The sequence below is a fragment of the Myotis nattereri genome (assembly GCF_964212035.1).
Source record: "Myotis nattereri genome assembly, chromosome: 3".
Classification (NCBI taxonomy): Eukaryota; Metazoa; Chordata; class Mammalia; order Chiroptera; family Vespertilionidae; genus Myotis; species Myotis nattereri.
Window position 1 is genome coordinate 65,487,919 of NC_138077.1, and position 17,402 is coordinate 65,505,320.

The 17,402-nt window shown below is 41.8% G+C and overlaps 1 protein-coding gene across 15 annotated transcripts in view; it reads left to right on the plus strand.

Moving 5' to 3' along the window:
* ZBTB20 (zinc finger and BTB domain containing 20) overlaps positions 1-10,944 on the plus strand; it is an 874,980-nt gene extending 864,036 nt beyond the window's left edge. For 14 of the 15 annotated variants that reach the window (XM_081085637.1, XM_081085638.1, XM_081085644.1 and 11 more), the window contains one exon: positions 9,446-10,944. In XM_081085637.1, coding sequence (XP_080941763.1) covers positions 9,446-9,867 — 422 coding nt within the window. In that variant the 3' untranslated portion in view covers positions 9,868-10,944. Of the gene's footprint in view, positions 1-5,686; positions 5,759-9,445 lie in introns of those variants that run through there. The other variant, XM_081085643.1, reaches the window with a different exon arrangement.
* Positions 10,945-17,402: the final 6,458 nt, after the last annotated feature.

Sequence of the window (17,402 nt, forward strand, 5' to 3'; positions counted from 1 at the left end):
AGTAGATATAGTAAAAATTTAGAGCAAAAGTCCAAATGTTGGTCTTGAAAGACTCTAGGAAGTACTGGGGATACCTGGAAGAGTAGGAATGGATTTTGTGTTCTTACCTGTAGTCTAATGAAAAGAATCCTGCCAATAAAGAGTATTAACGAGTATTAAAGAGTATTAAGAGCTCAACGAAAAGAAATGTGGGTCCTTGGCATCACAACTGCTATGCATGGTAACTGGCTTTGCATTTCAGTAGCTCCAAGGTTTAGTGTAAATGATACTTACTTTCAACAACTGCAGAAAATCAATTTTGAAATTGGATTCCAAGTAAAATTCTGTGTAGCTGTATGTTAATGATCCACATATTCATTGAAAGGAAGTGTTTGAGACAAATAAATAGTCTATGGTATTTACTTTGGAGTAAAGCTCTACCTTAGAGAACCAAGGAAGTCCTGGTTATAAAACATATTCCAAAATGATTATAACACTAAAACATAAAGTGAGGACATAAGTGAAAGATGATTGTACTGGAATTAGATTATTTGGGTTGAATTTGGTTCCTCTAATTGTGGCCTTATGCAAGCCACTTAATTTCATAACCCTCAGTTTCTTTGAGTTTAAAATGGAAATAATAATTTGCCTGCCATTTGAGTAGCTGTAAAGGTATGATGCATGGGAGAGCTTTTCATGAAAGGTAAAGTACTACTTAATGTTAAAAAAGATTATCATCATTATTACTTTATCCCCTCCTCCCAGGAGACCTTAAGTTTCTTTGACTGTATCCAACCTCTGAATAATAAGCTCTCAACATGTTTCCTTCCTCCATGGAATTCAAGTATTGAGGCAATGTGATACTCCTTAGGTTTCCCTTGAACTGCCTTCATAAAATGAACATTTTTTCTCTGATTTCTTAAGGATAATTTTAAGAATAAAAGAAAATCTCTCATCTAATTGCTCTTTCTTCTGCCAAACAAACTATAGTAGGACTTCATCTCTTCTAGGAGTTTCTCAATTCACTTTAAGGCATCTTTATAAAATGTGTGAGGAAGGGCACCAAGAGTTAGGGTAATCAGAGAAAAAAACAAAGATAACACAAAACATCCTCCCGTGGAATAAAGCAGGACTCCTCTATGCTTCTTCCCAAGAGAAAAAACAAAAATCAGAGGAATGGGGATGAGAGGGAAAGACTGGGGACATGGAGGTGTCAGTGTGGATTGGAAGGCAAGCAACAGGGAAAATTCAAGGATAACTTTGGTTCTGGAAGTGTGAGCCCATGCCAGCTGCATGCAAGTTCTCCAGTCCAACCCAGATCTGCATCAGAACTTCTGGGAATGGGGCCCAGAATATGTTTTAATGAGCCCTGCTTCACAAGTTCAGAATCACTTCCCTAGATGGTCTATAGGTGATCAGGAGGATGGCATCTGGATGCTTTTGTTACACAGCATTGTTCTCTAAAATACCACTCGTAAGAATCCATGTGTTTGGAAAAAGTAACATGGAGTTATGGATAGCAGCTTGACTTCATTATGGAAGCAAGTATCTCTCATATAAGAGGTAAGCTAAGTTTCTCAAACTGCCAGCACCGTGGCACAAGTACTCCTTCTGTCATGTAACAGGCTGACCAATTTTCCATTATGTGGGTGTCTTTACACCTTCCCATTAGAATGCAAACTCTGTGAGAACATAAACAACTTTATATATAATTATATATTTGTAAAAGATAAAGATATATATATATATATATATATATATACATATATATATATCTTATACTTCAAATATACTCAGCATAATACCTTATCTACACTAATAAAAGAGAAACATGGTAATTGGTGTACAACCACTACCCTTCCCATTGGCTAATCAGGGCAATATGCAAATTAACTGTCAGCCAAGATGGCGGCCGGCAGCCAGGCAGCTTGAAACTAACATGAGACTTGCTTGCTTCAGTGACGGAGGACTCCAACATTCCCCGCCGGCTGCTGCAGGCAGTTTCAAACATTGTAACAAATATAGACGCTAAACAAAACCCTAGAAACCAGCTTTCAGCCGGCTGGGATCTCAGAGCTGGAGTTGATACAGAGTTTCGGGAACTGAAACAAACCAGATACCTGCTTTCAGGAGTGGAGGCCTAAGAGCTGGAGTCTCAGAGCTAAAGCTGGCCCAGAATAAAAAAAGAAAAAGAAAAAAAGGAGCAGTTGGGAGCTTCAGTCCCAGCCTGAAAACAGCCCTCAGCCCCTCACCCAGACTGGCCAGGCACCCCAGTGGGGACCCCCACCCTGAAGGGTGTGACCAGCTGCAAACAGCCATCAGCCCATCATCCAGGCTGGCCAGGCACCCCAGTGGGGACCCCCACCCTGATCCAGGACACCCTTCAGGGCAAACCAGCCTGCCCCCACCCGTGCACCAGGCCTCTATTCTATATAGTAAAAGGGTAATATGCCTCCCAGCACTGGGATCGGCGGAGCTGAGAGGCCTCCCGGCACCGGGATCAGTGTGACAGGGTGCAGCGCCCAAACCCCCTGATCGCCCTGCGGCTCTGTGTGTGACAGGTGGCAGGGCCACAACCTCCCTATCGGCCCTGCTCTGTTCGTGACAGGGAAGGCGCCCCAACCCCCTGATCGGCCCTGCTCTGTGGGTGATAGAGGGCAGTGCCCCAACCCCCCCCCCACGGGCCCTGCTCTGTGTGTGATGGGGTAGAGCCATAACCTCCCCATCGGCCCTGCCCTGAGTGTGCCAGTGGCGGCGCCCCAACCCCCTGATCCGCCCTGCTCTGTGTGTGACAGGGGGCGGTGTGCCAACTCCCCTATTTGCCCTACTCTGTGCGTGACAGGGGGGAGCTCCTCAACCCCCTGATGGGCCCTGCTCTGTGTGTGACGGAGGGGAGCTCCCCAACCCCTTGATTGGCCCTGCTCTGTGCGCGATGGGGTGGCGCCACAACCTCCCCATCGACTCTGCCTTGAGTGTGACTGGGCGGTGCCCCAACCCCCCAATCGGCCCTACCCTGAGCGTGACTGAGGGTGGCATCGCAACCTCCCAATCCGCCCTGCTCTGTGTATGACAGGGGGCGGCACCCCAACTCCCCAATTGGCCCTGCTCTGAGCCCAACCAGGGGCTGCACCTAGGGATTGGGCCTGCCCTCTGCCACCCGGGAGCAGGCCTAAGCCAGCAGGTCGTTATCTCCCAAGGGGTCCCAGACTGCAAGAGGGCACAGGCCGGGCTGAGGAACCCCCCCTCCCCCCCGAGTGCACAAATTTTTGTGCACCGGGCCTCTAGTCTATAATAATAAAAGTGTAATATGCTAATTAGCCCAGACGTCCTTCCAGAGGAGGCCAGGGTTGCTAGGGAAGCCTGGGTCCCAGGTGCCAGAGGGAAGCCCGTGCTGGCAACCAAGGGAAGGAGGGCCTACTCCTGCATGAATTTCATGCATCAGGCCTCTAGTAGACAATAAACATTCAACAAATATTGATCAATGAATGAATTAAATTCTTCTCTGATGATGTCTAAATCACTTCCGAAAGGAAAAGTGGTCTATTTCTAGAGTAGTTTACTTACTCTGTTACATACCTCCATAGAAATAATGCAAAAATGCTTTGCTCATTTATATATTGTTCTCTTTGTGGATGTGAACATGTTTCATGTATCATGTTCTTTTTGTTCTTACTGCTCTATGTAACAAATTGCACATATAATAAGGCTGACCAAGATGTCATTCAAGATATTTATGTACTACCAGGTCTAGGGTTATCAAACTCAGCAACAACAAAAAATGCAGATACCCAGTGAAATTTGAATTTTGGATAAACAGTATTTTTTAGTCTAAGTATGTCTCATACAATATTTGTGACAGACTAAAAAATCATTGTTTATCAGAAATTCAGCTTTTACTGGGTGTCATGTATTTTATCTGGCAATGCTATCCAGGTAGAACTTTATTTTAAAACCTAACCTTAAGACTTTTCACTTTAAAATCTATGATTAATATAGGTTAGCATATGTAGTTGCTTAAAAAATATTTGTTGAGTAAGTGAGTGAATGTTCAGAAATGTCCAGAAGAATTTAATTTAAGGAATGTATACATAAATACATTATTTTCTCAGCAAGGCTTGAATTTCTTTTTCTTTTTTCCTTTTTCATTTTTATCTGCTAGGGAATATATTGTGTCTGTGTTCCCACTTATGTTTTCTTCACCAACAAATGGTAGATGTTTGGGTCTTTTTCAGAATTATTTTATCAATAGCCCATTCAGTGGTTTTTAGCCCATTAGTGTCCTCTGCACAGATGATAATCTTTTTACTTTAAGAAGCTCAGCAATTTCAGCATGAACTTGATATAAATAGATATAACAAGGATAGTAACATAACAATGTCATCAATAGAATAAGAATAGTGAAATCAAAATAACAAAATGATAATTCTCAAACAGAGGTTGGGTTTTTAATTATATCAAGCTGTGGAATAATGAATGAGTATAAAGTTTGAAGTAAGAAAGCGCTAGTTTTACCACTTTTTGACTGAGTGACTTGAGGGAAATTCCATCATCAATCTGAGCCTCAGATTTCTGTCACATAAGATACAGATCTTAATAGTAGTTACTTTACATAGTTGCTCTGAGAACCAAATAACATAATTTATGTAAAAGCACTTAACTATAAATGATGTAAGTTATCAAACCATTTAGGAACATCTATGTTATGTATTATAGCAGCATCATACATTTTGCAGCAGAATCCAAAGAGCAGGAAATTGCCTGGGCTGGCTGGGATCATACTCTCAGCTATTACTGACTTGTTGAGTGACCTTCAGGATGTTACTATACCTCTCTAATGGAGATACCATCTTCTGGGGAGGTTAATATCTAGCCCACTCCTAAAGTTGTAAGAAAAGTCAAGTAATATGGGTGAAATTCCCTGAGATCTTCAAAATTCTGCTTAACACCAAAATATTTTAGTTATTATTAAAGCCACTGATGTTTTGTGAATGCAGTGTGTCCCCAGGAGGCAATGCCCCTCCCCCAGCAGAGTTTCGTAGACCAAGCTGGCACTGGGTTGCACCCCGGAACTAGAGAGAAAGGCTGGCAGGCAGTTTACACCTCAGGTGTGTAGGCCCATCACCAACTGCACTTCTCAGTAGAGAGCCGACTCTGCAGTCAGTGAGGGCTGATTCCCTCTGAGCACCTTTCCATGTTGTCACTGAACCTTTCCCATTTTCTGCTCCAATCTTGACGTTCCCCATTCAGAGGACCTGTAATTTCAGGGACCCCTCTGCTTTCCTTGCCCATAGCCACCTTCCCTGATGCCCGCTCTCTCTCCATGCACCCAGATTTGGTCTTCTGACCCCTCACGGTGCTTATCTGAGGAGTTGCCAGAGAAGATGATGGGGAAGCCTAGAGCATGAGAGAGATAGGTGGGGACAGTGCTCAGAAAAGTATTCACTTTCCTTTCTGCAGCCCAGGAAAAGCCTAGTTAGAATGAGAAAGAATTAGCAAAATAAATGGGTTCTTGTTGAGCCCCCAATATAGAGGTCACTTCAGAATTGGGGTGGCTGAGCCCATTAGAATACCTTTTACTTGAACTTTGGACAGACTCTCTGCATCTATTAACCTAACAGTGTCTTTCTTCCTCTCTCTCTCTCTCTCTCTCTCTCTCTCTCTCTCTCTCTCTCTCTCTTCACTCCCTTCCCCCGCCCCTCCCCCCCAGTGGTGGTAAAGTAAGTGTCAGTGCTGGTGCATGAGAAGGAGCTGAAAAGTGGATCTTTAGAGAACATGCATCAAAAAAGAAAGAAAAGTTATGTGTTCACCCTCCCATCGTTGGAATAGTAAAGACTAGTAAAGGACACTGCCCACCCTGCCTCCCGCCCCCCCAACCTCGATTCCTCTGCTTGCTGTCTGGTTTCTCCATCCCCAGAGCTCAGTTGTTGCTTGATAAGAAATCCTCTGTCTGTGCTAATTGCTGACATTTTATTCATGGCACCACTTCTCTCCATGAGCATAGGTAACTGAGAATAGTCTATATACCTTTAACTCTGAATTACGTAGTGCAGTGTTGACTATCTGACACATTGTTTTCCAAATCCTGAGTTGGCTTCCCCACACCACCCAGTCCGTTTCTCCACTGGGTTCATTTATCATCAGTTCCTTTGTGCCAAAAGGAACATTTGTATTTTCCTTAAAATGGTCACATACTCTATGCTAAGTGCCTTATCTCTTTAATTTTCAAAATACCTTCACAAGACAGGTACTTACTGTATTATTCTCAAGTTACAGATAAGGAAACTGAGGCTTAGAGAGGTTAAGTAACATGCCCAAGTCACCAGCCAAGGAAATTGAATTCATATCTGACTCCTACATCTGATTAGCCTCAAAGTGGATCTTTTTAAAGCTAAGGGGCTTATGTGAGCTTCCCCCTCACATTATAATTCTAGTGTCTGTTTTGTACTTCATGGTGTGGTGTTTTAGGTTTTTTGTTTTGTTTTGTTTTTGCTTTGAATCTAACAAATCGGACTTGCCATTTCTGGCCTGGAAAACCATCCACCACCACTCATCTTAACTTCAATTCTCCACCCAAAGCAGCAGCCAGCAGACCATGTCCCTGCCATATACAATGCTGAAAGCGCCTGTGTGATTGCTATAAGTAACATGCAGGAAAATAATGGAAAGGAAAAATATTACCATTTCCACTGAGTGATATTGTTTCAAATCCAAACATATAGAAATGAAATTTGTGGATACCCGACTACTCTAAAAATACACCCCATTTAGTAAGACAGTCCCTTTCCTCTAAGGGGCTCCCAAGTGCTTACTTTGCAAACATGTCTCCTCATTTCATTAACTATGATACCATTTTCTGTGGCAGGGAAGGGAACAGCACACTTTGCCCCATTTAAAAAGCAGGACTGCGGATGCACTGAGGGATTTAAGCAGGTTGCGCTCAGGTCATACACTGATGAGTCCTCAGGGGTGGTGGGCCGCGGTGGCCACCAAATCTGCAAAGGACTGTGACAGAGGTTCCGTCCCACTCCTCACTTTCAGAAGGGACACACACCCGGAGAGATGAACACACTGGGAAAGCCCGGGATTGCACAGGTAACTAACTGCCAAAACAACACTCAGTGCATGCAAACTACATACAGATCTGTGCTAGGAAGGGAAAGCTATCTGTGAAGAAACAAAGGCAGATGAGAAGGGTGTGAAAGTAAAAAGCCTTCTCCAGTGACCTTGCCTGGAGGAAAAACGCACTAGAAGGTAAAAGTTTCAAAGAGTGAGAGCTCTTAAACATAGACAGAGTTTTAACTTCCTAGCAGCCAAATACCATCTGGAACCTAAGAAGGCATGTGTCCCATTAAAGGTGACAGGTGGACATGTTTTAAAGGTAGTTGGCTGGCCTGTCATGGCCTCTAGAAAGTGTCCCGAGAGCACCAGGAAGGCAAGACCAGCGGGAGTTCCAAACGTGTTTACAGCTGACAGAAACATTTCAACTATAAATAACAGGCATGACTCTCTCCCCTAGAGTCTCTCATTTCAAAAAAAAATGTATCTATGTAAATAAATACCATGCTGAGGCAGAACTCTTCATTTAGGAATGAGGCTTCCTGAAATTCCCTCATTTTAGTCTAAAAGTGAAACAAATGTTTCTCTTCTAACCCTGTGGTCCTATGGATCATTCTGTCCCAACATTAAGAAAATGGGAAAGGCAATCAGAAGAGAGTTGAGAAGAGCAGGCAGCAGGCCAAAATGTTAGTGAATAAGTAAAGGAAAAAGAGTGCAAAGGTCCATGAAATTAAGAAATTTGTGGAGTAATTCCTGAACAAAACAGCCATTTCTTACAATCGTGTGCTTTGAAACATATCTTTTTATGCTTTCAAACACAATGAAGAAGCTGTCTGGTAGGATAAACTTTCATAAAACAGATCATGAGCATAAAGCGCCAACACTGAGTCTGGCACATATTAAGCACCCAATACATGGTGAGTGTTTTCATCGCCATTATTACTATGACACATATGGGGGGAAATGGAAACACAGAGGTGCAAATTTTAATTGAAGTTAACTCAAATTTAAGACATAGATTCCCTACCTTGATGCATTGTCCAGATGTTGAAATATTACCTTTAAGAACTTCAAAGGCTTTGGGGTCTTTAGGCTCGTTTGAGGTGGACAATCAGAAATGATGTGGGCAATGGAAACACCATAATGTAGTTCATCTCACCTGTCAAGAGCAGAGCTGAGAACGAACAGTACTAACAAGAAAAACAAGTCCCTATTTATCCAAAGAGATGTCACAGGTCTATGGACTTTACTTAGATCAGAACACCTCATGTGACCATTCATTGACAATACTCATACTTATCTTACTGTTTTTAACATGCTCAATAGTTTGGTTTCTTAAGTCAACAGCAAACCAAAGCAGTAAACTGAGGGAAAAGAGTTCCAGCCAACAGACTGAGAGTAAAGGGGAGAACTATTTTTAAAATTGACCCAAGAGTTCACAAAAAGCATATGGAAACATTTAATGGGCAGCGGAGAGAGGGAGGGTAGTGCTGTAATAAGAATACCATGCAAGTATTCCCATACCACTCTTGGTGGTCTGCAAAGTGATTTCACATGTGTGGTGTTTTTTTTTTATGTCAACACCAGCACAGTGAGGTAAGTAGGACGGTGTACCTCAGAGGCATTGGGAGGTTTGTCAGAGTGATGGGCCATATGTTGGGGCCTGGATTGAAGCAGGACCTTTTGAGAGCATCGTGTTTTTCACCACCTACCCAACCTCCACACCAGATGAGGCCTATCTGCAGTTCAGTGAAGTCAAGACAGAAGAGCCAATTAACTCTTAAGTTGTGTTTTAGGAAGCTTTCCATCTAAACTAGATAAACTTGAAAGTGTAGCTCTTTAAAATGACTTATTCCTATGTTGGCCAATGTTTGCCAGGCCTAAAATCAAGGCACGAGCGTGTTTACTGAATAGAGTACTGGAAATGGAGAGGTGAGCTACGTGATCACTGTGCTTAGTTCCCAAAGATTGTAGAGACCCCCATGTCTCCAAAGATCTTCCCTCTCTCCTAGTTCGTATATTTTTTGATAATGTTGATGGGAAACACATATAAATCCCCTAATGGTGACACTGAAAATTACCCCCTTAAAGTAGCCCTTCCTTTTCTCCACAGGATGACCTTGGAAGACTTTTAGTGGGGAATGTCTTAGAGCTTTCCAAGAAAGCCATTTCTGACACAGGGAAACAGGAAACTCTAGACTTCCCTGGCATCACCTTAAAGCAAGGTTTCTCAGCACACAAGAGGCCAGGAAGGACTGGATCTTTCCAATCAAGAGGGATCCATTAATGAATCAGACTATTTTTTTAATTTTTTTGTTTTTGTTTTTTGTTGTCTTGTTTTTCTGTCTCTTTCTCCCTCCCTTGCTATGTCTCGCCCTGTTCTGCCTGCTGTCTGTTCCCACCTCAACAGGTGAGAAGCCCCACCAATGCAGCATCTGTTGGCGCTCCTTCTCCTTAAAGGATTACCTTATCAAGCACATGGTGACACACACAGGAGTGAGGGCATACCAGTGCAGCATCTGCAACAAGCGCTTCACCCAGAAGAGCTCGCTTAATGTGCACATGCGCCTCCACCGGGGGGAGAAGTCCTATGAGTGCTACATCTGCAAAAAGAAGTTCTCCCACAAGACCCTCCTGGAGCGACACGTGGCCCTGCACAGTGCCAGTAACGGGACCCCTCCCACGGGCACAGCCCAGGGAGCCCGCGCTGGCCCCCCAGGTGTGGTGGCCTGCACGGAGGGGACCACCTACGTCTGCTCCGTCTGTCCAGCAAAGTTTGACCAAATCGAGCAGTTCAACGACCACATGAGGATGCATGTGTCTGACGGATAAGTAATATCTTTCTCTCTTTATTATGAACAAAACAACAAAAAACAAACAACAAAAAAAAGCTATGGCACTAGAATTTAAGAAATGTTTTGGTTTCATTTTTACTTTCTTGTTTTTGTTTTTGTTTCGTTTCGTTTTGTACTACATGAAGAACTGTTTTTTGCCTGCTGGTACATTACATTTCCGGAGGCTCGGGTGAATAATAGTTTTCCCGGCCTCCCTCGGATGGTGGCCTTAAGGCCTGGTAGTGCTTCAAGGGGTCCACTGGTTGGATCTCTAGCTACTGGCCTCTAAATACAACCCTTCTTTACAAAAAAAAAATCTTTTTTAAAAAATTTAAAAAAAAATTTTTTTTTTCACTTGTGAAGAGCACTACAAAAATATATACCGAAATCTAAAAGGCCGACTGTCTTTAAGTACACCGCTTGCAGTGTTTCAGTGGACATTTTCACAATTCTGGCCACTTGGACTTCACAGTAACCAGTTAAAACTGTGGAATATCACTTCTGGTTGAAAACCCAGATGAAAGGCCCTGCTGTTTTCCACCTACCATGTTGTCTGATTTCATAAAAGGGCTGTGGAGGTGGGAAGGGGCAGTGGGTTTGGTGATGTGGGAAAGGGGAATGGCAGGCTTCTCCCCCAGATTCCGCTTGGGCCCACACACCCCAGCCCACCTCCTCCATGCCCCCCCCCCTTTCAGCAGAAGCCAGGAAGACTTGGACAAGCATCAAGCAACAGTGGCTATCGTATTTATTCAGTGTCTTTGCTGAGCCACAGCCTCAGCACAATCAAGAGGGACTTTCATGAAAGGCAGGAATGCAGATAAAACAAAGATATCAGAGGTTTGCACCTATGTTTCTAGGTACAAGAGAAGGATTATTTCCAACAATCTTTGCAAAAAAAAAACAAAAAAAAAAGTGTCAGGATATATTCTTGTGGAAGAGAAAGAGAAATGGAGGGTGGGGGGAATAATAAAAAGTTCTTGAGGCTTTTTTAATTCAAAATTTTATAGAGGGGCAAAAGTGACGTTTACCAGATAGAATGCTGATTTTTTTAATATATTTACAACAGTATTTGTGTAAAAAAAAAACTAAAAAAAAAGTGAGATTGTTAAAAGTAATTTTTTTTCCATTTTGGTTTTGCATACACTGCCACCAATCCCTTCTCTTTTATTTTATTTCACACACATATATATATTTTTTGGTAAGTCAAGACTGTTAAGGTTAGCGATACTGCTTCCAGATAGAAAGAATAAAAGGCAATTAAAGTTATATTTGAAAGAGAGGAAGGATATTTTCTTCATATTTTTTTTTAATTTTTCTTAATTTTTATTATTGTAAGTGTTGCCTGGGTTGATGAGGGCCTCTGTGGCCGCCCATCCCTGCTGTAATTTGAACTGCTGCTTTGTATTTTGATATGTAGTTCTTTGACTTTTAGCAAGCTTAGGTTGCTCCACTGATTTTTTTTCCAACTGATCCATTTAGAATTCTGTTCTTTTTCATGGGAGGGACTTTAACTTTCAGAAACAGATTTCTTGGTTCTCTAAAAGTTTATTGAGATTGAATGATTCTAGAATTTCCATGGACTTTACTGTTTTCTTTGATGAAACACTAGTAGATTAGAGGTCTTGACAAATGGCTTCTTTCCCTTTGTGGTCAGCCTCGGGGAGGAGCTACAGAACTGCAGTTGCTCCTCACCCTTCACATCTACAGAGAGCAGTGATAGCAGAGCCTGTGACAGAGCAGGAAGCCTTGATGCCAAAATTACTTTCTTCTTTTAAGATGTTACCTTCCGACTATTTCCACTGTGGTTGAGAGGGCAAAGTAAGATGATCGTTCTCTATCTGATTTATTAACTCTTGCTTTTTGGAAAGGTTTTCAAGAAAGTAACACACTTTCCAGATGCCAATATCCATCATTCAAAGGCCACCAATCCATTGCATCATCCTAGGTGCCACTCTCTCTTCCTAATTGGGATTTCTCTCTTTGGTCCTGATCAAGGTATTATAATAGGGATTTTTCTATCTATAGACAGTGTCCTGAGGAGATTCCAACCCAACTGTAGGAATTCTTAAACCTAACAAAAATGCCAAAGGTGGTTGCATTGCTGGGCATATTTTTAACACACTTAAGGGGGAAAATTAAAACTTTAAACAAAGCAGAAACACCAAACTAGAATTGTGAAAGAGAAAAAAAATAGATTATTTTAGTTTCAAAATTACTTTTCATTTAACCGATTTTTCTTTTAGCAACTTATTTTCAAAAACTGTGCAGCAAAGGAGAAGTCTTCCAAGGGAAATAGCTCTGTAATGACTAAATTGGTTTTACCCATATATATTTTAGACTTTTGGTTAAATGAGATCTTTTCCATAAGTTCTTGGTGATGTTTAGTAGGGTTAGTGCAGCTGGAGTATATGTGAGTGTGATTTGTTCCTGTGTCCTTAATTCAGTAAATATTTTGCTAGACGTTTTAATGTAGACTTGGATGGTTAATTGACTGTTGCATATCACCCATCATGATTTCTAAGAGGAGTACTGCCAAGAACTGTGTGTCCAAATTGAAGTGTTTTAAAAGTTAGTAGAGAACAGATTTTAACTAAGAAAAAGTCCATTTTTCTCTTGAAAACTTGGCTTTTTAAAATAGCAGTGTGTAAGATTCTCATATTTCCACTTAAAACCAACAGGGGGAGCATTAGTTAACTAACCCTGTCATAAAATTGTTTTGATATTTTGAAAACAAGTCATTCAACCCACAAAATAAGAAAGAAAGATTTTTTAATCCAGAGGGAAATTACATATTGCTTAGTATACATTATAAATAAAAGCCAAAAGTCCCATTAAAATGTTTTCAATTATTTGACAGTAGCTTTTAAAATAGTGTCCTTATTTATTTAAACCTTAGCAAAGTAGACAGAATTCATAATACCTCCAGAAAAGTTGAATTTGGATGCCATTATGGACCACAGATTTAGCTATCTGCTTCTCAAATTCAAAGGAGACCCATTTGCCGTAATGCTAATTTGCCATGTGAAAAGCTAAGCAATTGGGTTAGAATCCACCTTTAGTTATAGAACATGTAGGGGGGAAATTCCAGTTGGGCTTGAAAACCTAATATTCATTACTTTCCTTCAAAGGAAGTATGTCTTTTTTTAACAATGTCAGAGGATCCCTAAAGATTTTTTGGTGAGGTGATGTTATCATTAGGACAGCAGGGACTATCCAGGTTTGCATAGCAGTAGACTTTTTCTGCTTGTCATCATGTGTGTCTATTCCTTTCAAACATCTCGCAGCCTAAAGTCACTGACAGACTATTCTCTGGAGAGAGGAAGAGGCTGGGCTGGAGGGGACAATCTAACCTGGAGGAGCAATGAGTTTGCTGTGGGGCCATTGCCGCGTGTTCTAGCCTCTGAAAGGGCTGCTTTCCAAACTGACCTGCATTTTAGAAAGTAAGCGAGTCATACCTCTTTCAAAAGGATAGAGATGCATCCAGATTATCACTCTTTACTTTTAAATATTCACAAACATCTTAGGAAATAGGGAAACATATTTTGCTTTGAGAATAGAGGATGAACATGAATCCTTTTATTTTGTGACTTCAAATCCAACAATCTTCTTGCATTTAGAACTTCATGCTAGGATGCTATAAGTGCAAGGAAAATTTTTTTCAGTAGCCAGGGGGGAATAAATAGATAAAACAGAAGCAAATGTTCCAGATTTAACACCTCTTAGAGTAAGTATGGGTTTGAGTACAAGAACTGGTATGGAAAATAATATTTTTTAGCAATTTATGATTTTAAAACTGGGTCAGCTGAACAAGGGTAAGAAAAATGTCAAAAATAAATGTTTCCCAAAGCATTTAGATAAAGTTTATGAAGAATAAAATTTCCAGGCACTAAAAACTTGGTAGCATCTCAGCATAGTGGACAATTTCCCCCTATTAAATGCCGATATTTTTATCCCCAAGACCCCAGATGTGTAGAATACGGCCCTAAAAAGGAAGTAATTGGAACACCTGGATCTGATTGAGAAATAAGCCAGGTCAAAAAAAAAAAACAAAAAAAAAAAAACCTGAAATAAAACTATATCAAAATGTTTTTTACTATATATTTTAATTGAGTTATAAACTTTAGCTCTTAATAAGACTTTCTCTCCCCCAAATTTCCAATGCTCTGAATCTGTTTGTGCCATGAGAAACTGGTGGATAGTTTCCTGCTTATGTTCTAGCTGCAGGCCATCCCTTCTTCCTGGGCATCTTGGATGTCATGATAGCTCCTGAAATTAGAAAGAATGACTGTATTTGCTTTGTTTAGGACTCATAGAGGTTTTATTTCATATCGCCCCAATATTCTACAAGGACCAAGAAATCCCGTTCCCAGCCTGTGAGCAGTTAGAGTTTGGGCATTCTGATGTGAACGGAGAAAAGGTTTCCTCTGGGTGGGTTTGTTTCACGTAGTCCTAATGACTTGAGCAACATGTACTAGTACTTTCACCCGACAAGCACACCAGCAGCATGTGCCCATCTATGCCCCAAAACAGTGTTTTTCCTCAGCACAGAAGTTCAGAATGAGGTGTGCTCCTTATAAATCCCTCAGATCCCCAAGAGAACATAATAAAGGTTCATGTTGCTGCCTAGTGTGGCTCCCATAGTGCTCCTAACACCTGTTGCCCTTAGAAAAGGGGGCAATGAAATAGATCTGGCCAGGCTTCACACTAGACGTGCCCATTCTGGAGCCTTCCTCTGTTGTTGTAGATGTTATTTAATGAGCTGGGCCTGGGAGCAAAGGATATGTGAGTCTACAGCAAAGGTATTAGATAAACCATCTGCCTCTGCTACAGCCAGTGTACTGCTGCAGCAAAAAGAAACACAACGAAGGTGCAACGTAAGAGCAGACACAACCTGAGATGCCCTCGGGGTTGAGGAGAATGGGAGAGTGCCCTTTCTGTTGTGACATGACTCTTAAAAGAAATCTCCTGAAAGAATTCTTTAATTTAGGAATGAGTTGAAGTCCTGAGTAATGGAAGCCCTAGGGAAGAGGACAAAAGGATTTCAAAGTGTATTCAGCACCCAATAATGCAAAACCAAAAAACATCCAATCACAACATAACACGAGGAAGTTTGGCAAGAGGTATTTAGAGAAATCTCTGGGCCTTTCCATGGGTAGGGTCAAAGACTTTCTTTTGAGTGATTTCTGGCTCCAAGAACCCTCTTTATTCACTAGAAAAGAACTTTATTTAAATGGCTAATTTTGTCCCCCAGAAAAAGAAATTTAAAAAAAGAAAAATAGGACACTGAAGACAGAACCATGTGACTTGGTGACAAACAAAAGGAAGGGCGCACTAGCATTTCAATAGACTCCCTACTCCATAGAAAAAGCAAAGCAACCCAGTGCCTCCAGTCTGCAGTGCCTGAGGAGAGTGCTTGAGCCGACCAGGCCACCGGGGTTCTGGGGCTACACACAACTTCCCAGCTGGGATGGCGACAACTCTTTCTCTCTCTGTTTTCACGAAGAAAAGGGCTGTTCTCTTAGGTGCCCAGGAAATACAATGACATGGAATAAACTTTCAAAAGCAATCTCTGTCCTGGTGCTCAGGCTTCATATGAAGGCAGAAAAGGGACACAGATGCGCCCTTGCTTTAGAGAAAGAATATCTTCATATTCCCAAGGGCTCTCTGTGTAGAGCTGCCATTTCTGAACCAGCTTAAGTCTCCCCAGGAGGAGAAGCTGTGGTGACCCAGCAAACATAGACTGTGGAAATTACTAACCAAAGCATCATTTCTAGCACTAGGAATTAAGATGATTAGCCTGACCAAAATACTCCAAAGATTTCTCTAAGCCTCTGAATACTTTTTCTCCTTGGACACTGAATCCATAGTGGTCAGTGGTGTACATTAACAGATCCCAGAAAATGGCACAGGTTCTTTTTCAGAACCGGGTTGAAACCAGAAACATCATCTTTTCACACCACTGACTGAAACACCTGGATTCCAGGGTTTCTTCAGGTCCAGCCTGCTATTCCATTAAACTGAATACTTTCAGACTAAAATCTAATCTAAAGTGACCTCGGCTAAGGTATTTTCACAAGAAGCCACTTGTAGTAAAGAATTATTGCCTTAAATCAGAAAGCCCAGGGGAGAGGACAGAAGAGAGAGAGATTGGAAGGGTGCGGAGACATGGACAGTTCTTGGTTTTTAATAGTTGCATTATCACAAAAATGTTTCTGACTGAAGACTATGTTTGGGGGGAAGCAACAAACTTGTCCAGAACTGGCTACTCAGGAAGCAGCTGCTATTTCCTACCCTACTTCTGTGACATAGATCTGGGCCAGGTGTGAAATAGACATCATCTTATCTAACTAGTGAATTGCATAAGACAGGATCACAGGTGTCTGGGATTCCATTTTTAATCATTTTCTTAACGGAGAACAATCTCAACAAAATATTTCCTCTTGTTTTTTTCTCAGTTTTAGTGAGCATCTGGTTTATCTGACGGTTCTTTGTTAAATGCAAACTCAAAACTTTCAAGTCTTCAATGAAGGAGCCTAATCTGAGATCATAGGGAAAATCTAGCCACAGTCATGGGAGTCCTAGTTTTGAGATACCTAATTAGGGTGCAAAAAGTCCCTACTAGCCCTCTTTCAAATTCAGAGGTTTCCTTTGTTCAAAATGCCTCAATGAAATCCTGATACACCCAAGATACAAAAAAAAAAATTTCTTTTACCTCATAGTAGACATCTGTTTCTACTACTGTTGCAACAGAAGTTTGTTACTGCCCAGAAATATCAGTGCAATTTATATGTAGATTCTAGTAATGAAAGGGACTTAACCCAACCAGCATGTCAGCTGCTATCCAAAATGTGCAAATAAGTGTACATTATGCATGTACACACCCAGCATGGGATGCTCTCAGCACAAAAGTGTTCCAAATTCATATTCCCCGACGACAAGATGGGTTCTGGAACTTCTAGTCAGTCAAAAGTCTCACATGTCTGCTTCTGCTCAGCTGCCTTAGTCAGGTGTATCAGTGCCGACCACTGTCTGTGGTGAGGCTTTGGGTCATGTCATTCTGCAGGAGCCCTGCCCATCAGTCATTTCTAGGACCCCTTCCCTGAAAACTTGAAGGTACTTGTGTGGAGCAGGAGAGTGCACTTAACCACCTCTGCACTTCTGTGGGATTTACTGATGTGTGTGTGAACGTGTGTGTTTGTGTGTATACTTGTAGTCTGGGAGAGTGTATGTGTCTCCCACCGAGCACACACAGCAGTAGGTCCTGTGTATAGATTCAGTTGCTTCTCCTCACCGTTGCGCTCCAGACTTGTGGCTCCCTTCCCAGGAAGCAGTCACCTGCCCACTCTGTTGCTTTTTGTAGCGTTTCAGAGTTGGTAGAAACAAGGCAGCTTGTTGGATCCACAGCAAACCCACAGTGACAGGCTGTTTTTCTCCAGAAGAAGGTAGAACAGAAGTACTCAACTGGTGAGGAGACGAGAGGGAGCAGCCATCTGGGGCACCTGCCTAGGCCTGGGAGGAAGGGGCACAGAGGCC